Source organism: Eufriesea mexicana, unplaced genomic scaffold (genome assembly GCF_001483705.2).
Source record: "Eufriesea mexicana isolate 0111107269 unplaced genomic scaffold, ASM148370v2 scaffold440, whole genome shotgun sequence".
NCBI lineage: Eukaryota > Metazoa > Arthropoda > Insecta > Hymenoptera > Apidae > Eufriesea > Eufriesea mexicana.
The window spans coordinates 54,083-70,419 of NW_016908588.1; the positions used below are offsets into that span (position 1 = coordinate 54,083).

General features: G+C 41.2%; 1 protein-coding gene across 3 annotated transcripts; it reads left to right on the forward strand.

The window, feature by feature from the left end:
• Nucleotides 1-88: 88 nt before the first annotated feature.
• LOC108545419 (muscle LIM protein Mlp84B) lies at nt 89-15,468 on the forward strand. 3 transcript variants are annotated; one of them, XM_017897021.1, is made up of 9 exons: nt 89-317; nt 2,428-2,547; nt 4,112-4,274; nt 7,962-8,088; nt 9,730-9,826; nt 11,082-11,169; nt 12,349-12,645; nt 12,835-13,155; nt 13,736-15,468. In XM_017897021.1, exons 2-9 carry the CDS (start codon nt 2,433-2,435, stop codon nt 14,010-14,012), a joined length of 1,485 nt encoding a protein of 494 aa, XP_017752510.1. In that variant the 5' UTR covers nt 89-317; nt 2,428-2,432; the 3' UTR covers nt 14,013-15,468. The 3 variants fall into 3 exon arrangements, with proteins under 3 accessions (XP_017752510.1, XP_017752509.1, XP_017752511.1); XM_017897020.1 differs by having other exon boundaries at nt 90-317; nt 2,423-2,547; XM_017897022.1 differs by lacking the exons at nt 9,730-9,826; nt 11,082-11,169 and adding exons at nt 10,475-10,571; nt 10,897-10,981 and having other exon boundaries at nt 94-317; nt 2,423-2,547; nt 13,736-14,779.
• Nucleotides 15,469-16,337: the final 869 nt, after the last annotated feature.

Below are 16,337 nucleotides of genomic sequence, written 5' to 3' on the forward strand. Positions count from 1 at the left end.
CGCAGGAGAAAATCCAACGAGTTAACCAGTCGTGGCCGTTTCGGTATCCCGAAGTATAGTGTAACACCCCCGCTAGATGGAAGGCGGCTAGTACTCCCTCTGCCACCGCTACGTTGTCGTCAACAGCACTGACGTTCCGATGCACACGTGCCGTGTGCAAAGGCCTGGCTATGACTAGGACGGCCACGACGCGAGAACCGCCATTCGAATCCAGTATTAGTGCGGTGTAGAGTGCTCCTCGGTGTTTTTGATCTTGACGCCTGTCTTCCTCCCCGAGTTTATCAAGTTTCATTCGTGACTTCGACCGATACCCGGTGGTGAGTAGTATAGTACACCAACACCAGTGTTCCACGCCGGCAGAGATCATCGCACAGCAGAGATCGTCGCTGTCTCGTCGATTTTCAGGATCCTCCGAGTGGAGAATCGCGGGAAAAAGTTAGAGAGTGGCTTCTTTGTCGATTACTGTCGAGCTTATCTGTGAACGGGAACTCGGTAGGACGGAAAAAAGTGACTCCCTTTTCTCTTCGGAGAACTTTCGCACTCGTCTGCGAGGTTGTTCTTCCTCGTTCATCGATTAAACCCTATTTTCTTCGATATTCCCGATTATCTCGAAGGAACCACGGGACTCGAAGTCAGATTTAGAAGATTCCAAGTGGAACAGGGAATGCATAGTTTTGTTTACATAATTTTCGGTGTTAAGCTCGAGGAACGGTCGAAAGGAGGATTTTAAGAGCATGAAGCGGTGATGAAAAGCCATATTTAATCAAACGCGTCTCCCAGAGTAGAGTTACACGGCCCATAAAGTAAAGACGCATGGCGAGTTCGTTAAAACGCGATGAAATTTGAGATCGTCCGGATTTAGTATACACGGGGGTGGCACAGCATTCTTCGGCTGTTATGATGTAATCTACGCTGTGATATGTACAAACATCTGCGATTAAAGTATCTATTACTACCCCGATATGATTCATCGAAACCGATAGAAACCGACTGAAAATTTCAATAATAATCAAATTTTACGATCGAGTTCGATGTACGTAGACATGATACATTCGCGAATAGAAATTTTCTACCGAAGATCCGAGTACTGAAAAGATTCCCGAATTATTCGTCGATTAGTCGAGACACGAGAGAATAAATCCGGTGATTTTCCCTAGGGGAAGAAATATAGGGAAAATGAAGTATAGGTTAGAAAGGACAACTGGACGCGAAGGTAGGGGTAATGGCGACCGCGTTGTGGAGAATCTAGCACCTTCCCTAATACGGCTTCGCGATCCGGCTTGCGTCTGCACGGATATAGAATCTTCCGTCTCTCTTTCTGCTCTCTCGTAGTCTCTCTAGCGTTTCTACTAATACCGCGGTCACTATACTTGCCACCAGGGCTACTTCCAAAAGTCACGCGGTCCAAACTTCGACTTTTCAGCAATTTCGCATCTCGAGGAGCAACTCTGATTCTCCACTGCACACTCCGATCACTTAACCGGGACTTGTATCATTTTGTTATCCGTTGTTTATTTTAGGTTATGTTAGGCCACGTGTCGACGAATTTTAATTTCTTCCGAACTTCTTCCGACATTTCGTTTTCCATTGACGAGGAACGGGATTCGTGAATTACATCAATAATTTTCAATATCTACGAAGACAAATCCCCCATTCCGAGATAATTTCATTACCTCCGGTAATATGAAAGAGATGCAACGAATGATCATTAATGGAGTTTTCAATTAGAGGAATTATGTAGCCCGTAATTGGAATAGTAGACTTCCTGCAATTTTTATCATTCCATTATTTTCCGATTAGTTTTCTGGAAATATTTCTATAATTATCAACCATTGATCGAGAAATTGGGGTAGCTTTATTTGCGATGACACTACAGTATTTTAATATCGTCGAATAAACAGCCTTTCCGACTGTACACATTTAATATATTTTCTAGTTACATTTCTTTTTACTTTTCTCTTTCATGGATGTTGGTCACTGAATATAAACGTTGGAGTTCAAACTGTTGGTAAAAATAGATTCGTTCACCGGCAGTAGGGCGGAGTTTGAAACTGTTTACCTTCCTCGTGCAGGATTAGGTAATGGGAGGCTGAGCTACCGGTGTTATGATTGTTATTCGTTGTTTATGTTTCGTAGATCGTGCTAACATTTGGGTCTTTATTCCACGCTGAAGGATAATTTGTATCTTTACCCTAAATCGAACAATCCTTTAAAAAGTTCCATACAAATTTTCATACATTCCTGCAGCGTATACTTTATTTTTAATCATTTAAGAATATATTTAACGAGTCAAATATTTCAAAGTTTTACATAACGGTATAATTAGGGGAATTAGGGAATAATTGATTAATTAAATAGTTAGGGAAGATATTTATGAAATAATGATTGAAATATTAACTGAAAATTTGTTCCTTTTTTCCAGTACAGACAAAATGCCTTTTAAACCAGTAGAGCACCCAAAGTGTCCCAAATGCGGCAAATCCGTATACGCCGCGGAAGAACGTGTTGCCGGAGGACTCAAATGGCACAAGATGTGCTTCAAGTGTGGTAAGTGTTTGCTTAAACTGTTACAAACTGTTCCGAAAGCATGCTCGTGTTTTCCTTCACCTTATGATTCAATATTCAACTTCGGCAAACATGATACCTCAGACATCCTCGAACGTCTTGTTCATTTGTTAGTACATTCGTTACATACTCGATTTGTCACACTTTCTTTGTTTGACAAACATGCTATTTCAAGCATTCCGCTATTGTATCTTCATCGAACTTCAATTGCAAATTTTTAATCAAGTTGCATACGAGTTTCTGTCCATTTGCAAAAATTATAAGCTTCTTATTTCGGGAATAGAAAATTAATCGGGAACGTACCTTCGACTGTATCGTTATCAAAAATTCGACGAGTTTACATCGCGAGTTTCTTCCGATAAAATTGTTTCAGGATATGTTAATAGAAATTAATTATTCGTTACCCCGAGTGAATAATTTGAACGTGGTAAACGTTAATTGATCCTCTGATTGCCAGAGGCCACGGGATCCGCGCACCCCATTGCGCAAAACACCATCAGGTGTTTTTAAATTTAGCCGGCTCTATAAATAAGTTTTATGCCAGTCCCGGATGGTTTGTCTTGGCCTTAATTAGTTTTGTATGCTAGCCAGAAATCAAATAGAACCACCCAACGTCAAGTCGAGGGTGCAACGACCCGCACGAACTCGCCGGGAAAAATCCGGACTTCGTGATCCTACTCGAAATAGGAACCTATTGAATATTCAACCACGGGTTTGGTAATTCCCTTGAGTAGCAGTCACTTATTCGTAAATACATCAGAATTTTCCTGGGTGTTGTTAAAATCGCAGAGATCTTTGAATAAATACTCAGAGTCGTCATATAGGTACATTAGTTAGTGCCCTATGGCTCGTTGGAATATAATAATTCTCGAGCTTTTCAAGCTTTTTGAGACTCAAATACGTTTCATCTTAAATAACGAAAAGGAACATGACGGGTTAACGTGATCAAATTTTTGTAACGTGATTTCAACGTGAATACGTATTTGTGAAACTTTCATGAATTTCTGACAAATTTAATTTTGAACCAGGTAGCTACTTAGTTCCATAATTAGCAATATGCAGTCAGGCAAGAAAGTAGGTGATGCATTCTATCGATCTAATTACATTACAAACTGTCAAGTTAATCCAATACGAGATACCACCATCGATAAAAAAGTTGATTGGGCTCAAAGCAGTATTCGATCAATACGAGCAAAGATTATTTTACTCCTTCTTCGTTAACAATTCCGACAAAGATGACAAAATCAAATCAACAATCGCCTTCAACTTTTTCTTTCCGAATAAAAGAAACGTCGAAATTAACAACTGCAAAAAATTTGAAATTTCTTCGATACCGATTACTTTCTCCATAAACATTACGATGCAAAAATGATCAGAAAGAATCATCAATTTTCTTATCCGAGTTCTGTCGAGTACTCCCTTGAACCCGAAACAGACACCCCTGGGACTCTTCAATGCACAAATGAGAAACCTGCTTATGCGGATTGCCCAGTAACAAGATGGCGGAATGAGCTGCAGTCAAACGAACTATGCCTGTGTGTTACAGGTCTGTGTGGCAAATTGCTCGACTCGACAAACTGCAGCGAGCACGAGGGTGAGCTTTTTTGCAAAGTGTGCCATGGACGCAAGTTCGGTCCTAAAGGATACGGCTTCGGTGGAGGCGCTGGTTGCCTGTCCATGGATCAGGGCGAACACTTGAAGAGTAGCGAGTGAGTGCACCTGCTCGTCGTCCAATCTTCCCCTCCCTTTCTACCTGACCTCCATCTCCTGCTCCTGAACCAAGAAAAATGATTTTTCCCTCAGTCGTTTGTACGATCAGATCCACTCCCTATAGAGAACCATACACGCGCCGTTAACTAAAAACCGAAAACCCCAAAAAGTATGAAATCGACCGACTCAACCAACAATCGACCATCGACAGCCCAATGATCCAACAGCATGATCCTCTTCTTGGTACAATAAACCGTATCCGGAAGAACGAATTGGAAGAAGCACAAGCAGCCTATTAAGAACCCAAGGATCGAGAGCATGCGTCTGCGTTTATGTGTATACAGCATCACGACTGTGTAAACTACGTCCCGTAAATCTCTCCTCTTACACTCCCGTAACCCTACCTTCTTTTTCTCCAACTTGAAAATTCTGTTAGCCCGATTCTTTTTATTATCACTCAGCATTTCTAATTTGAATCCCCCTGTTTCGTTTCTGTCTTTTCGTTTTCGTTAATTGTAACCACTTTTATTTTGTAATTCTTTCCCCCCACCCTGCCCTGAGCCCACTCCACGATTCTCTCGTCGTCCATCGGCACCGACAGCGATGATGGTGATGATGGTGATGGTGATGATGATGCTATGACGACGACGACGACGACGTTATAATAATTGATAATTAACTGTGTTTAATCTAGTCGACTTCTCTCTTTGTCACGTTTAACTTCCCGTTTTCTGGTCTTCTCTCGTTTTTCTTGTCTTTCTTTTTGTTACCTTTTTTGTTTCTCTGGTTCTTTTTTCTTTTTTTGGTTCTCTCTTTCTTTCGTTGTTGTCACTCGTTTTTTCTGTCCGTGTGAACGACTGGATTAAGAACGGTCGTTTTTCGAGCCGTATATATATATACAGATATATACTATATATATATGGTCTTTCTCGTTTCTTTTATGCGATTACTACTACACTACATTACGCTAGTTTATAGAATCATTTGTACCATCTGTAATAAGTGCCATTAAAAGACGAAAAAAGGGAAAGAAAAAAACAGAAGAATCTGGTGTTCTTCATTGACATTGCTTCGCGTACTTTCAAACGCATTGACGGTTGGACAAAAATGTTCTTGCCATCGGGAAAATCTATTCTTCTTAAGTAGAGAAAAGGATTACTGTGGTACAGATGAGAATGAAGAGACGTTGAAGCCTTTCCTGTAACTAGATCCGTCGATTAAGTATAACAAAAACATTTTTGACCCACTGTACATGCATACACACCTATTTAGCTATATATAGACATATATATAGATAAACATTTAGTTATATGAAAAAAGCAAAGCGCTCGAAATTTCGACCTGGCATCGACGACAATGGAGAACGAACCAAGCATACGGTTCAAGGACGAAAATGTGTGAACACAAGCCAGGCCGTCCAGTCCAGTTTCTTTTTTTTTTAACGTTTTAGCAACCCCAAACGTTCAGCAACCCTTCTCCACCCCTTTGAGTCCCTTATTTTTGTTTTGTTTTCTCTAAGAAAGAAACGAAAGAAAGTACAACAACACGAAAAAAGCAATCAAACAACCGACTGAAAAAGCCAAGCAAAAAAAAAAAGAATATATATACAAAAATAAGCAAAACACACCCTGCTACCCCCGCCAGCCCCGCCGAGTGCGAGCCAACCGGAGGCCCATGATTGAACAATATATGTTGTCGCTTTATCACGAGCCTGCGCTCAAAATCCTCGTGATAAAGGGAACTAGCGAGTAACAAAAGAAAAAAATGGTGAGCACCGAGTCAGATTCCGCCTCTCTCTCTCTCTATCTTATTATAATATTCTCTCTCTTGACTCTCTCTGCCTTTCTCTTCTACCGCCTCACAGAAGAAACCAACCGCTTTCATTTCTCTTTTCTCTTGTTCTTTCTTTTAATAATTTTTTTTTCTTTGTTATTTATCTTGATCTTTCTTCCATGAACTTCCAACAAGATTCTACATTTCTCGAGCGATTTCTCGATACGCAACACATCTGCACGGCCTCTCGCACCTTTCTTTCTTTTTTTTTTTTTTTGAGACACATAACCCCGTAACCTTGCTAACACGTTTAACTCTATGGGTGCTTCTGTTTAGACGCGGTTTTACACGTACAGACACAGTTGCTCGCTTACAGACATAACCGTAGAGATGCCATATGTAGATGAACGCTTTTCGGTTTCCTACAGCTACTGTTTATACCCTTTTAAAAATTTTTTAACTGAACTTTCTTTCACTTTTTAATTCACCATCTTTAGCTTCTTTCTGTCCCTTTTGGTTTCCTCTCCTTCACTTTTATCTATCTTTCTTTCTTTCTTTCCTCCTTCCTTACTTTCTTGTGCCACTTGCTCTGTCCTCACTTGTTTCTTTTTTCTGAATAAAACGTATTATTATTTGGTTTCTTGTTACACACGATCCGCTTCTTGGCTCTCCTCTCGGGGCTCGGCGGAAGCCACTTGCGTGGTTGCAAAGGGGAAACGGGATACTAACCCAGTACTAACATGTGCCTAACACTTTAACCGCCGGGTTGTTATTCTTTCACCGGTTTCTGGTAATTACTTGTTCACCTGAAGTTCTATACCGTCGATCTGTGAATAATGGAAACTGTTATCGAACTTCAAACGCGTTCCTGTAAATAATATATTGAAAATCCTTTGTTGCTCTTACCATTAAACGCGTTTGAAGTTCGAGCTTCCATTCTACAGTTCGGCTTTCCTTCTTCTGGTTTTGCAGTGTTGTTTTCTTGTACTGTCTGCTTATCCCCAGTGGTTCTCCAACCCGGTGTTCCCACGCCCTTGATCAACAACCCGATCGATATAACCAAACATGCACAAAAGTTTAATAAATTTATCAAAATTAATTCACGTACTCTCCTCACAGTGAATTAACATTTTCGCAGCCGGTGACGTGAAGTCACATCGTTCTTCTTCATTTCCGACTGATTGACACTTGCTATAAAATTACACCCTTTCTTAGAACACACTTAGAATTCCAGGAAATCTCAAGACACTGGGCGTTAATATACGTGAAACTATATTATATACTACTGTTTAATCGAGCAACGTGTGTCAAAGTATAACGAGAGGAATAATTTTGCTTAATTACCGTACGTCGAATCTCGCTATACGTTTGATAAAGCTAGCACGTATAAACTAACGAACTAGTGCTATTAGCACATTAAAATAAGACGAGATTCAACATGCGTTTATTAAACAAAAAATATTTCCATTTTTAATTCTCCATTGCCCTTTGTTTAACTATTTCATTGTTCTTTTATTGTTCTGATACATCCTACGTATGTATCATTTGAGTTAATTATTTTTGAAGATATGTAATTCGGGACGGAATTTTCTAGTATAATTTGAAGATGGTGACCAACAAGTAGCTGCAAAAACAGCATTTTCATTTCTATTTTTATTTTGACGAGGACTACCGCAGTCAGATTCGATTGTAATCGATTTTAGGAGACGATGAACGTTAGATAAAAGAAAGAAAGAATTAACGGAATCGGCTGTGAAAGAAGTTAATTGCACATTTCCAGAAGTTCATTCCCTAGAATTTGTTCCTGGAAAGAGAAAAAGTGGGGCGCTGGGACGCCACTTGGGAATCACAGCTTTACCTTACGATCTCAGGCAAGAGTGACAATCTGTTTTCTACAAGGGACACGTTTTTAGGGATCTTGCGAGAGGATCGAACGCTATACTGGAACCAAGAGCCATCGCGAAGGCACCGGAAGGGGAAGGGTGTCCCCGATGCGGAGGATATGTGTACGCTGCTGAGCAGATGCTAGCTCGAGGAAGGGTGAGTTTTCGCCAAAAATTCGTTGCCCCGTTTAATTATTAGGATATTGTGCTATATCTTGGTGCCGCGACACGTCGCGAATCGTTCAAGTGCCTGAAAAGACCACACGCCTGCTTCTAAACTGTTTTCCGATCTCTCGTTGCATCCACGGATCATAGGGTTAATCGTACAGACTCGTCGAGGTATCTAATAAAATATTTCTCAGCATAATTCCACGGGTTATGTCACCAACTGGTGGAAGAATCTGATGGAAGGAGTCTCTCCGAGTATTCTTAGATCTCGCAGGCTTTATTTTTACCCAAGCAACCCGATACCAAGTGATCCAAATAGAGGGGAGTTGTAAACAGTTCATGAAATCCAAAGTTATTAATCCACGCTACGAATTGAGCTCTCCGAATTCTCTTGAATTTCGCATGCGACGATTAGTCACGACTAATCTTACCCCTGAACGTTCTGGAAGGGCCTGTGTCGAAATAAAACGATCGATTCCTCGATGGTAGAGAGAAAGCAGAGGTTGAGTTGATCGAGTCGCGATGAGAACGCAGCTTTGGAAGATAATCTCGCGTTTTTCGGTGCTAAAATTGACTAGATCATCGGCTGACATGGTGCCAGTTACTCGCGGACCGTGACGTGCCTCCGTAATCTCTTCGTCTGATGAAACGCGTAATTTCATAACAATGAGGGAAAAAATAAGAACGTAAAGAGAAGCCGGAGGATGAGTCGCCGGCAGCTTGTTGCTGTTGGTGACGGCCCAAGAGCTTTTCCTGTCTTCGTCGAGCTTGGCAGTCCCCCAACTGGCCCTCCCCGGGTTTCATGTTGGAAAATAACTTGGAACAGGCAGCACGGTCGCGGATTAAGCCGATGGAGGCTAATTACTTCTCTCAAACCACTGTCTGTGCTTCTCATCTCCGACTATGATGTCACTGGATTGTTTAGAGGGCTTACCAGTTCTGATCGACTGAAGCAACGAATATTTGCAAGTTCTAAAGTATGATCATCCATAGCAGTCCATTTTTGTTTCAAGGTCTCAGCTCGTGGCTCGTATTATGCAAGTAATTTTGATTAAGAAACGATAAAATGACAAAGCATAAAGTTCGTAGAAGCGCTAAATATAACTAACCGAAGGAAAATCATCGCAATCTGCTCATACAGGCAGACCATTTTAATCTGTCTTTGCAACGAGCCAACTTCCACTACAAAGTGCTACTATGAGTCTACGTATTTTGAACAATGAACTTTTATCCTCGTTTACGAGCTATTTTCTACTATTCGGGCTATTAAGTGCACTTGGATAACCTTGCAATTCCAATATCGGTAGCTTAAACTCTAGACAGGGATCACGTTTCGGAACGTTCAGAGGGAAGCTCAATTTGTTGTCAAATGTCTATTGTTAACCGTATACGTCGAACTTCGCGAACGCTGGCCAATTGGAGGCACCCCAAACGCTCCATTCGAATCACCCTTTCGAACGCACGCGAAACAAATTGTTACGAACTTCGTACTTTCAAGTTCAAGCTAGGATGTTAACCCTCTCGACGAGACCTGTCGTGGTACCAAGAAGACGTTCCTATTGAATCGATCATGAGAAGTTATTCGCCGGTTGCCGGACACACTATGGTTATTCCTACTTCTTGTGATTAGGCTTACCATAAACAATGCTACAAGTGCAAAACCTGTCACCGGTCTCTGGACTCGACGCTTCATTGCGATGGTCCTGATCGCGAGATATATTGTCGAGGTATCTTTTGCAATCCAACAATTTTGTATTTTCTTTCTTCCCATTGCTCGTTTCTTTTTCTCAATTGCAACACTGTCCACTTGTATTGAAATTAATTCTTTGCATCCTTTGTCTATGATCATCCTATGTGTTTCTTTTCTTTTTTTTCTTTTTTTATTCTTTCTTTTTCTGGCGATGATCCTAAGTTAACCGAGAACTGTTCGTCTAAACGAGTTCCGTGGTACACACTGGCGCAAAGTGTTCCGTAAATTGTCACACAAAATGAGTTCCATCATGAAGAGTTCACGGCTGTAGTCTACGTTTCTCGTGGATGATTTAGAGAACGGGAGAGAACACCTTTGTTCTAGGAACAAACTTCGACATCTTGGCCTGAGAAGTCTTCAGAAGTGTTATGATCTTTGTTTCCCACTGTTTCTTCACATACTTAATAAGTGCCCAGTTCTATTATGATCTTATGACATCAGTTGGAAAGGAACAGCAGGACGTCTTAGTCTCTGTTCCGATGGAAATGGGCACTGAGATTTTCCGACTAAATTTATCAACGAGATTGCATTTGCAAAAATTGGGAATAATTATATGTAATAGAACGTAAGATTCGTTCCTTCCTACATTCAGTGACTAACACACGTCCCTTTGTGTCCCACGCAGCAATGGCACAAGGAATGCTTTAAATGTGCCAACTGCTCCAAGAGATTAGACTCGGTCAACTGCTGCGAAGGTCCTGATAAAGACATCTATTGCAAAGGTGAGGACACGACACGATTATGCCATCAGTGGTACGAGATACTGGATGTGTTCATCGAAACATTCGAAATTCTATTTACGTACACTCATATCTTGGTACCTAGTCTAATCTAGTCTAGTCTAGTATCCCTTTTTGGTTCCAATAAATATTCTAGCATCGAGATAAAATAAGGCAAAAGTCGATACGAAAGACGAATAGTTGATTTCTAAAATGGACGACACTAAGAAAAGAGGAATTCGGAACACATTCGAGTATGTCATACCCTGAGAACGTCACGCAACTAGGTCAAGAACGAGCAGATACCTCTAACCGATGTTCTCTGCAGTATGCTATGGAAAGAAATTTGGACCGAAGGGTTATGGCTACGGCCAGGGTGGTGGCGCCCTACAAAGCGACTGCTACGCCAATGGGTGGGTTTTCAGTGACGAGACTGAGACGGGAATACATGAGAGATATCCCGCCTCGGCTTCTACACTCTCACTATATATGATGCGCTTGTCTGCTTAACAGCTTGCTATCCGAAGAAATTCGGTCCGCGAGGTATTGGCCACGCTGGGGTTATGTGGATCGGGCTGCAGTGCGATATTGAGGACGAGGGGTACGCGCCCCCTTAGTTATGCTATTTCACTATTGGCCACTCTGTGTGTGTGTCTGTCTGTCCGTCTGTGCCCAAGGTTTTCCAGGAAGTCCCGTTTCTTCCAATTAATTCTCACGCCAAATCGAGTTTCCAGCAAAATATTTGACAAATGATGGTCATTAATGCGGCATGTTTCGAGATCGCTGTTATTCGAGATCAAATCTAAACTAGTGATTTTCTAACGTAACAGTAGAGGCTATTTTTGCATCAATTTTGTCCGGAATACTCTGTAAAAGATCGAATTGGTATAATTAATTAGGTTCTAAAGTCACTTTTATGACAAGTGTTATTATTATCGATTAAATTATCCCATCTATAGTTACCTTACGAGAAATCATCAGTTTGTTAGACTCGAATGGCACTTATTTCGAAACGTCCAGATTGAATTGCAATTATTATCTTTCAATTGAGGTATAAAGTATAGAGTTATACCAAGGGAATTAGGGTGCCGATCGTGCTCCATTTACTGCTGAAACTTAAAGAAATCTGTCCTATGAGTGAAAGACCGAGTGAATGGACGTTTGCATGTGTCTTCACGGATGTACGTGTACATACATACATACACACGAATCGACGCCTTAACGCTTTGCGCTATTACTCACCTTTATCACCACCTTATTTTTGAGCCACTAAATTGCTCGTGAGAGTAGAACACTAATCACAAGGTCATCGTGAATAACTTCTCTTTCACTTTTAATTTACCATCTTGTACTAACGGTATGCTCCTTGTCAAATATGCGGTAGTTGATTATATTATACAACAGACATATTAAATATATTTCCAGTAAATACACCGTTCATGCTTGACATAACTCCGACTCTAAATCCCTCTATCGGTGCTTTTCATTAGCATCGAGAACTCTGAATTTTAATTGCTGATCAGTATCGACCAGTTTCTCATTTGCATGGGATTGCTTTCTTTTTGTGAGTGCCAAGTATTTCAACCACAGCGAGACGCTTGAATGAGAATAAATTTAAATTCCGTTATCGAATCTTTCAACGAAGTTGAACCGTGTGTATCCTGAAATTGAAAAAGGGCGCACCCTTTTTCGTTAGATTTATTTATCATTCGTGCAATTCGATGTTTAACTTCGTCCGTTAAACGAAACGATGGTAAAGTCCCTAATTTCTTAAACGCAGCGATGCTGCCCCTCGTACGACCGTGATTGACACCGCCGCGATCAAGGCGCCACCTGGCAAGGGTTGTCCACGTTGCGGTGGCGTTGTGTTCGCCGCTGAGCAAGTGCTTGCAAAGGGCCGTGAATGGCACAGGAAATGCTACAAGTGTCGCGATTGCACCAAAACTCTTGACTCTATCATCGCCTGTGACGGGCCCGACAAAGACGTCTATTGCAAGACCTGCTACGGGAAAAAATGGGGACCGCACGGATACGGATTCGCATGTGGATCGGGATTCTTACAGACCGATGGCTTAACGTGTGTAATTTTCTTTCTTCATCGTGCAACCTTGTCTTATAAATTTATTCCATCTCTGCTCTCTTTGGAAGAGCATTTTAGACACTTGGATGTTGAGAAAGTAACTTAGAATCAAGTAGAAAATATTTAGAGTAGTTAAGAGAGTCCATTTCAGAGAAAGGAAGATTGGGGAAAGTATTCCTTTTTTAGGGAGGAAGAAATTTCGGCCAGTCGGCCATTTTACAATCCTGATACGACGGCTATCAAGGCACCAGCTGGCCAGGGTTGCCCTCGTTGCGGTGGCATGGTATTTGCTGCCGAACAGCAGCTTGCCAAAGGCACCATGTGGCACAAGAAATGCTTCAACTGTGCCGAGTGCCACCGACCTTTGGACTCTATGTTAGCCTGCGACGGGCCCGACAAGGAAATCCACTGCCGATCTTGCTACAGTAAGCTCTTCGGACCCAAAGGATTCGGATTCGGTCACACGCCGACTCTCGTTTCAACGAATGGAGATCACGCTCCCTCATAGTAAGTACTAATACCTTATTAGCGTTTTCACTCCAGCATTTGTCTTGTACAACTTCTGATGGAGCACGATAATGATACCAATCTAAATAACTCCGCAGATTACTTAATATGCAAATCATTTAGAGACCAATTCTCTATTGGTTAACCCTTTACAAACGTGTCTCTGCAGTCCAAGCATTTTTACGATTCCGAACTCGTGTCTATGTATAGATAGACTACAGACATAGCAGTTCGTTTCGAACTATGATCTAAATGTTCTCCAAATCGACTTATTTTTATCTTCTCATCGAATTCCTTAAACAAAATTTGGTTCTTCGAGTATGTATTTTTGAATGACTATGGTTCTATTCAGAGAGGATTAAGTCTGAAATTTATTGTGGATGAGAAGGAGTAATATCTAAAATATTAGATATTAAAAGATTACCCTTATTTTATCATACTCCTCAGAAGTAGCGCAAAGCTATGTCAAAGTTTGTAGTCACGAGGCTTACGGCAGATCGGTTTCCCTTTCATAGTAACGTAAGAAATGAACACAGTTTGTCAACACAGTTTGTGAACTTTATGTCGCCAATCATTTCAGCATTGATGCGAAGCCCCAGGTCGGCCAGAAGCGAAACGACGGGCATGGGTGTGCGCGTTGCGGCTACCCGGTGTATGCTGCAGAGCAGATGATCTCAAAGAACCGTGTATGGCACAAGCGTTGCTTTAGCTGTGCCGAATGCCATCGTTCGTTAGACTCGACGAATCTGAACGACGGGCCTGACGGCGACATTTATTGCCGTGGCTGTTACAACCGGAATTTCGGGCCGAAGGGGGTGGGCTTCGGCATGGGCGCGGGCACCCTGACGATGGCCTAACTTCTTCAGGAACATCGACGCGCTCGAACCAGTCTCATATATATATATATATAAATATAAATATACGCATAAATATAATTATATCCGACGTATGCGTGCGAATAAACGATGAGGACGTTCGTAATTACCACTGTACAGGACTCTTCATTTATTCGTATGTATAGGAATATGTATATGTATAGACGCATGACTCCTCGACTAACTCCGACGAAGTGACGAAGAATACGCTGCTCCAAAATCTAAAAACAAAAAACAAAAAAAAAATGAAGGAAAAATTTTCTTTTTTTCGCTAACGACGACTGCACACCGATTCGATCGTAACGAAGACTGCACGCACGTTTCGTCGATCCTCTTCGACAACGTGGCGCACGAACGACCGAGATATCACGATTAATCGAACCATATGTAACGAGCAAGCTTTTATTACTTTTGTATGGCGAAAATTTGCGAGATGGAAGTTCGGTTTCCTTTTCTCGGAAAAGCAGACTCTATCCCTGTCCACTTGCGTTCGCAGCGAGGTTTGGAATTCGGGACGAATGTCGGACTAGATTCCCTCATGGAGCCTGAAGAAGGAAAGCCAGGGTCTGCTTTCCGGGGAAAGGACGCGTGAATGAACGAAACAAAGAGTACAAAGGACAAATCCGTATATACCTGGACCGCAATCAGGAGCAACGATTGTAGTTAACGACGACAAAAGTGACGAGCGAAGAAGAACAAACAGATGCAAAAATGATTATTTTCAATAAATGTATATTTCGAAAAAAAGAGAACCAAAGAAATTATGGGGGTTGGCCTGTGTTTCGTGGAAAGGGAAGCGGCGAAACGTCGTTTCGACGACATTCTCGACATTCCAGTTGTGTGTCAGATCGAAGACCTCGTCGAAGGAAAAGTCATCGTTTCAAGCGAGCCTCGGTGCATCCTTATCGATATTCTATAGAAGATAGACCCGAAGCATTTACTATATAAAAATAGTTTGGATGTCGAGAGATTAACGACACGTTCTGAACCTTCGAACCGGAAGTCCCCAAGGGAATGCGTCCTGGGACGGTGGAATTTTTATGATTTAATCTTTAAGCAGCCGCAGATAGATACACGACCGTGAGGTCGTGATCGATGGATCACATTTAGCGAGCTGTTCTGTAAAATAAATATTTCTTCTCGATTCCTAAATGACCAGGCTGTTGATTATCGACCCCTCGTGCACTTAAAGATTAAACGGCCGGAACGTGCGTCGTTTCTCATCGATTTAAGTATTAATTTCCGCGATTAACCGAACAAACGGGAGAGCGATAAGTTTTCCTTCGACTATCGGGAACGGCTACCTTTCGTTTTCTCTCCTTCCTTTCATTCTATCTCACTCTTTCTCGATCACTCAAGGTTTTCGTATCGTCAGGGACACGGACTAATATTATCCTTAATGCGAATGGACCTTAATAAATCTTATTACGCTAATGTATAATTCTGTGAATGTATATTGAATGGCCAATGATACACACGTCGGTGGAGCTACATCTTCTTTCATTCTTTTTTTTCGTTAAGTATATCTTTTCTGTTCTTTTTCTTCTTTGTCTGTCCTGTTCACTTTGAAGGGAAAGAACCATTGTTCCCACTCGATGGACAGTAAGTATGAGTTTACTGTGTAAAACACTAATCTTCTATATTTATAGCAACAACTGTACAGGTGCCGATCATATCGATATCCTCCTTAACGTGTCGTTTACTTTCACTTTGACAAAAGTAATGGAAAGAACGCTGTTCAGAGCTTTTTCACGGTCTTTCCTCATTGTCATTAAGACGTCTAAAGTCAAAACTTTCATCTTGATAAAGTCAATTTTCATCTTCGGTGAAATTTTTCTATCGTGCCACCATAGAGTTAGCCTCGAACGTTTCTAAAATCATTGAAAATTTTTCTCCACTTCTCTATCGAGATTCATTTCCTGGGTGGGTTTTGCTTTTAAACGTCTTCGTGTACAATTTATTGACATAAATGCTACCCATTCATTGACTAATCAATGAGGAATGTAGGACGGTACGTAGATATCGGTATCACTAGGTTTTCCAGCGAGAATTTTTTCGAATCATAAACATTTTCCATCGAGGTCGTTTTTCACAGACGCTCATTATTCACCAAGGAAAACGATATCACGGAAAGAATTGAAAAATTGAAAAATAAAACTTACCCAACTAGATTTACATTTACGAAGAGTTAATGCTGCGAATTACTAGCACTAACTACTGAAAAAATCACGAAGTAAAGAATTAATAGAAAAGAAAAACAGAAGGAAACGAATGTATAATTAAAACTGAATCTCACCAGATATTTAA

Coding starts and splice junctions, on each gene's coding strand:
- LOC108545419 (XM_017897021.1), top strand. CDS start 2,433: ATGCCTTTTAAACCAGTAGAGCACCCAAAGTGTCCCAAATGCGGCAAA. Junction 4,275..7,961: donor GAACACTTGAAGAGTAGCGA/GTGAGTGCACCT, acceptor ACACGTTTTTAG/GGATCTTGCGAGAGGATCGA. Junction 9,827..11,081: donor TCGCGAGATATATTGTCGAG/GTATCTTTTGCA, acceptor TCTGCTTAACAG/CTTGCTATCCGAAGAAATTC.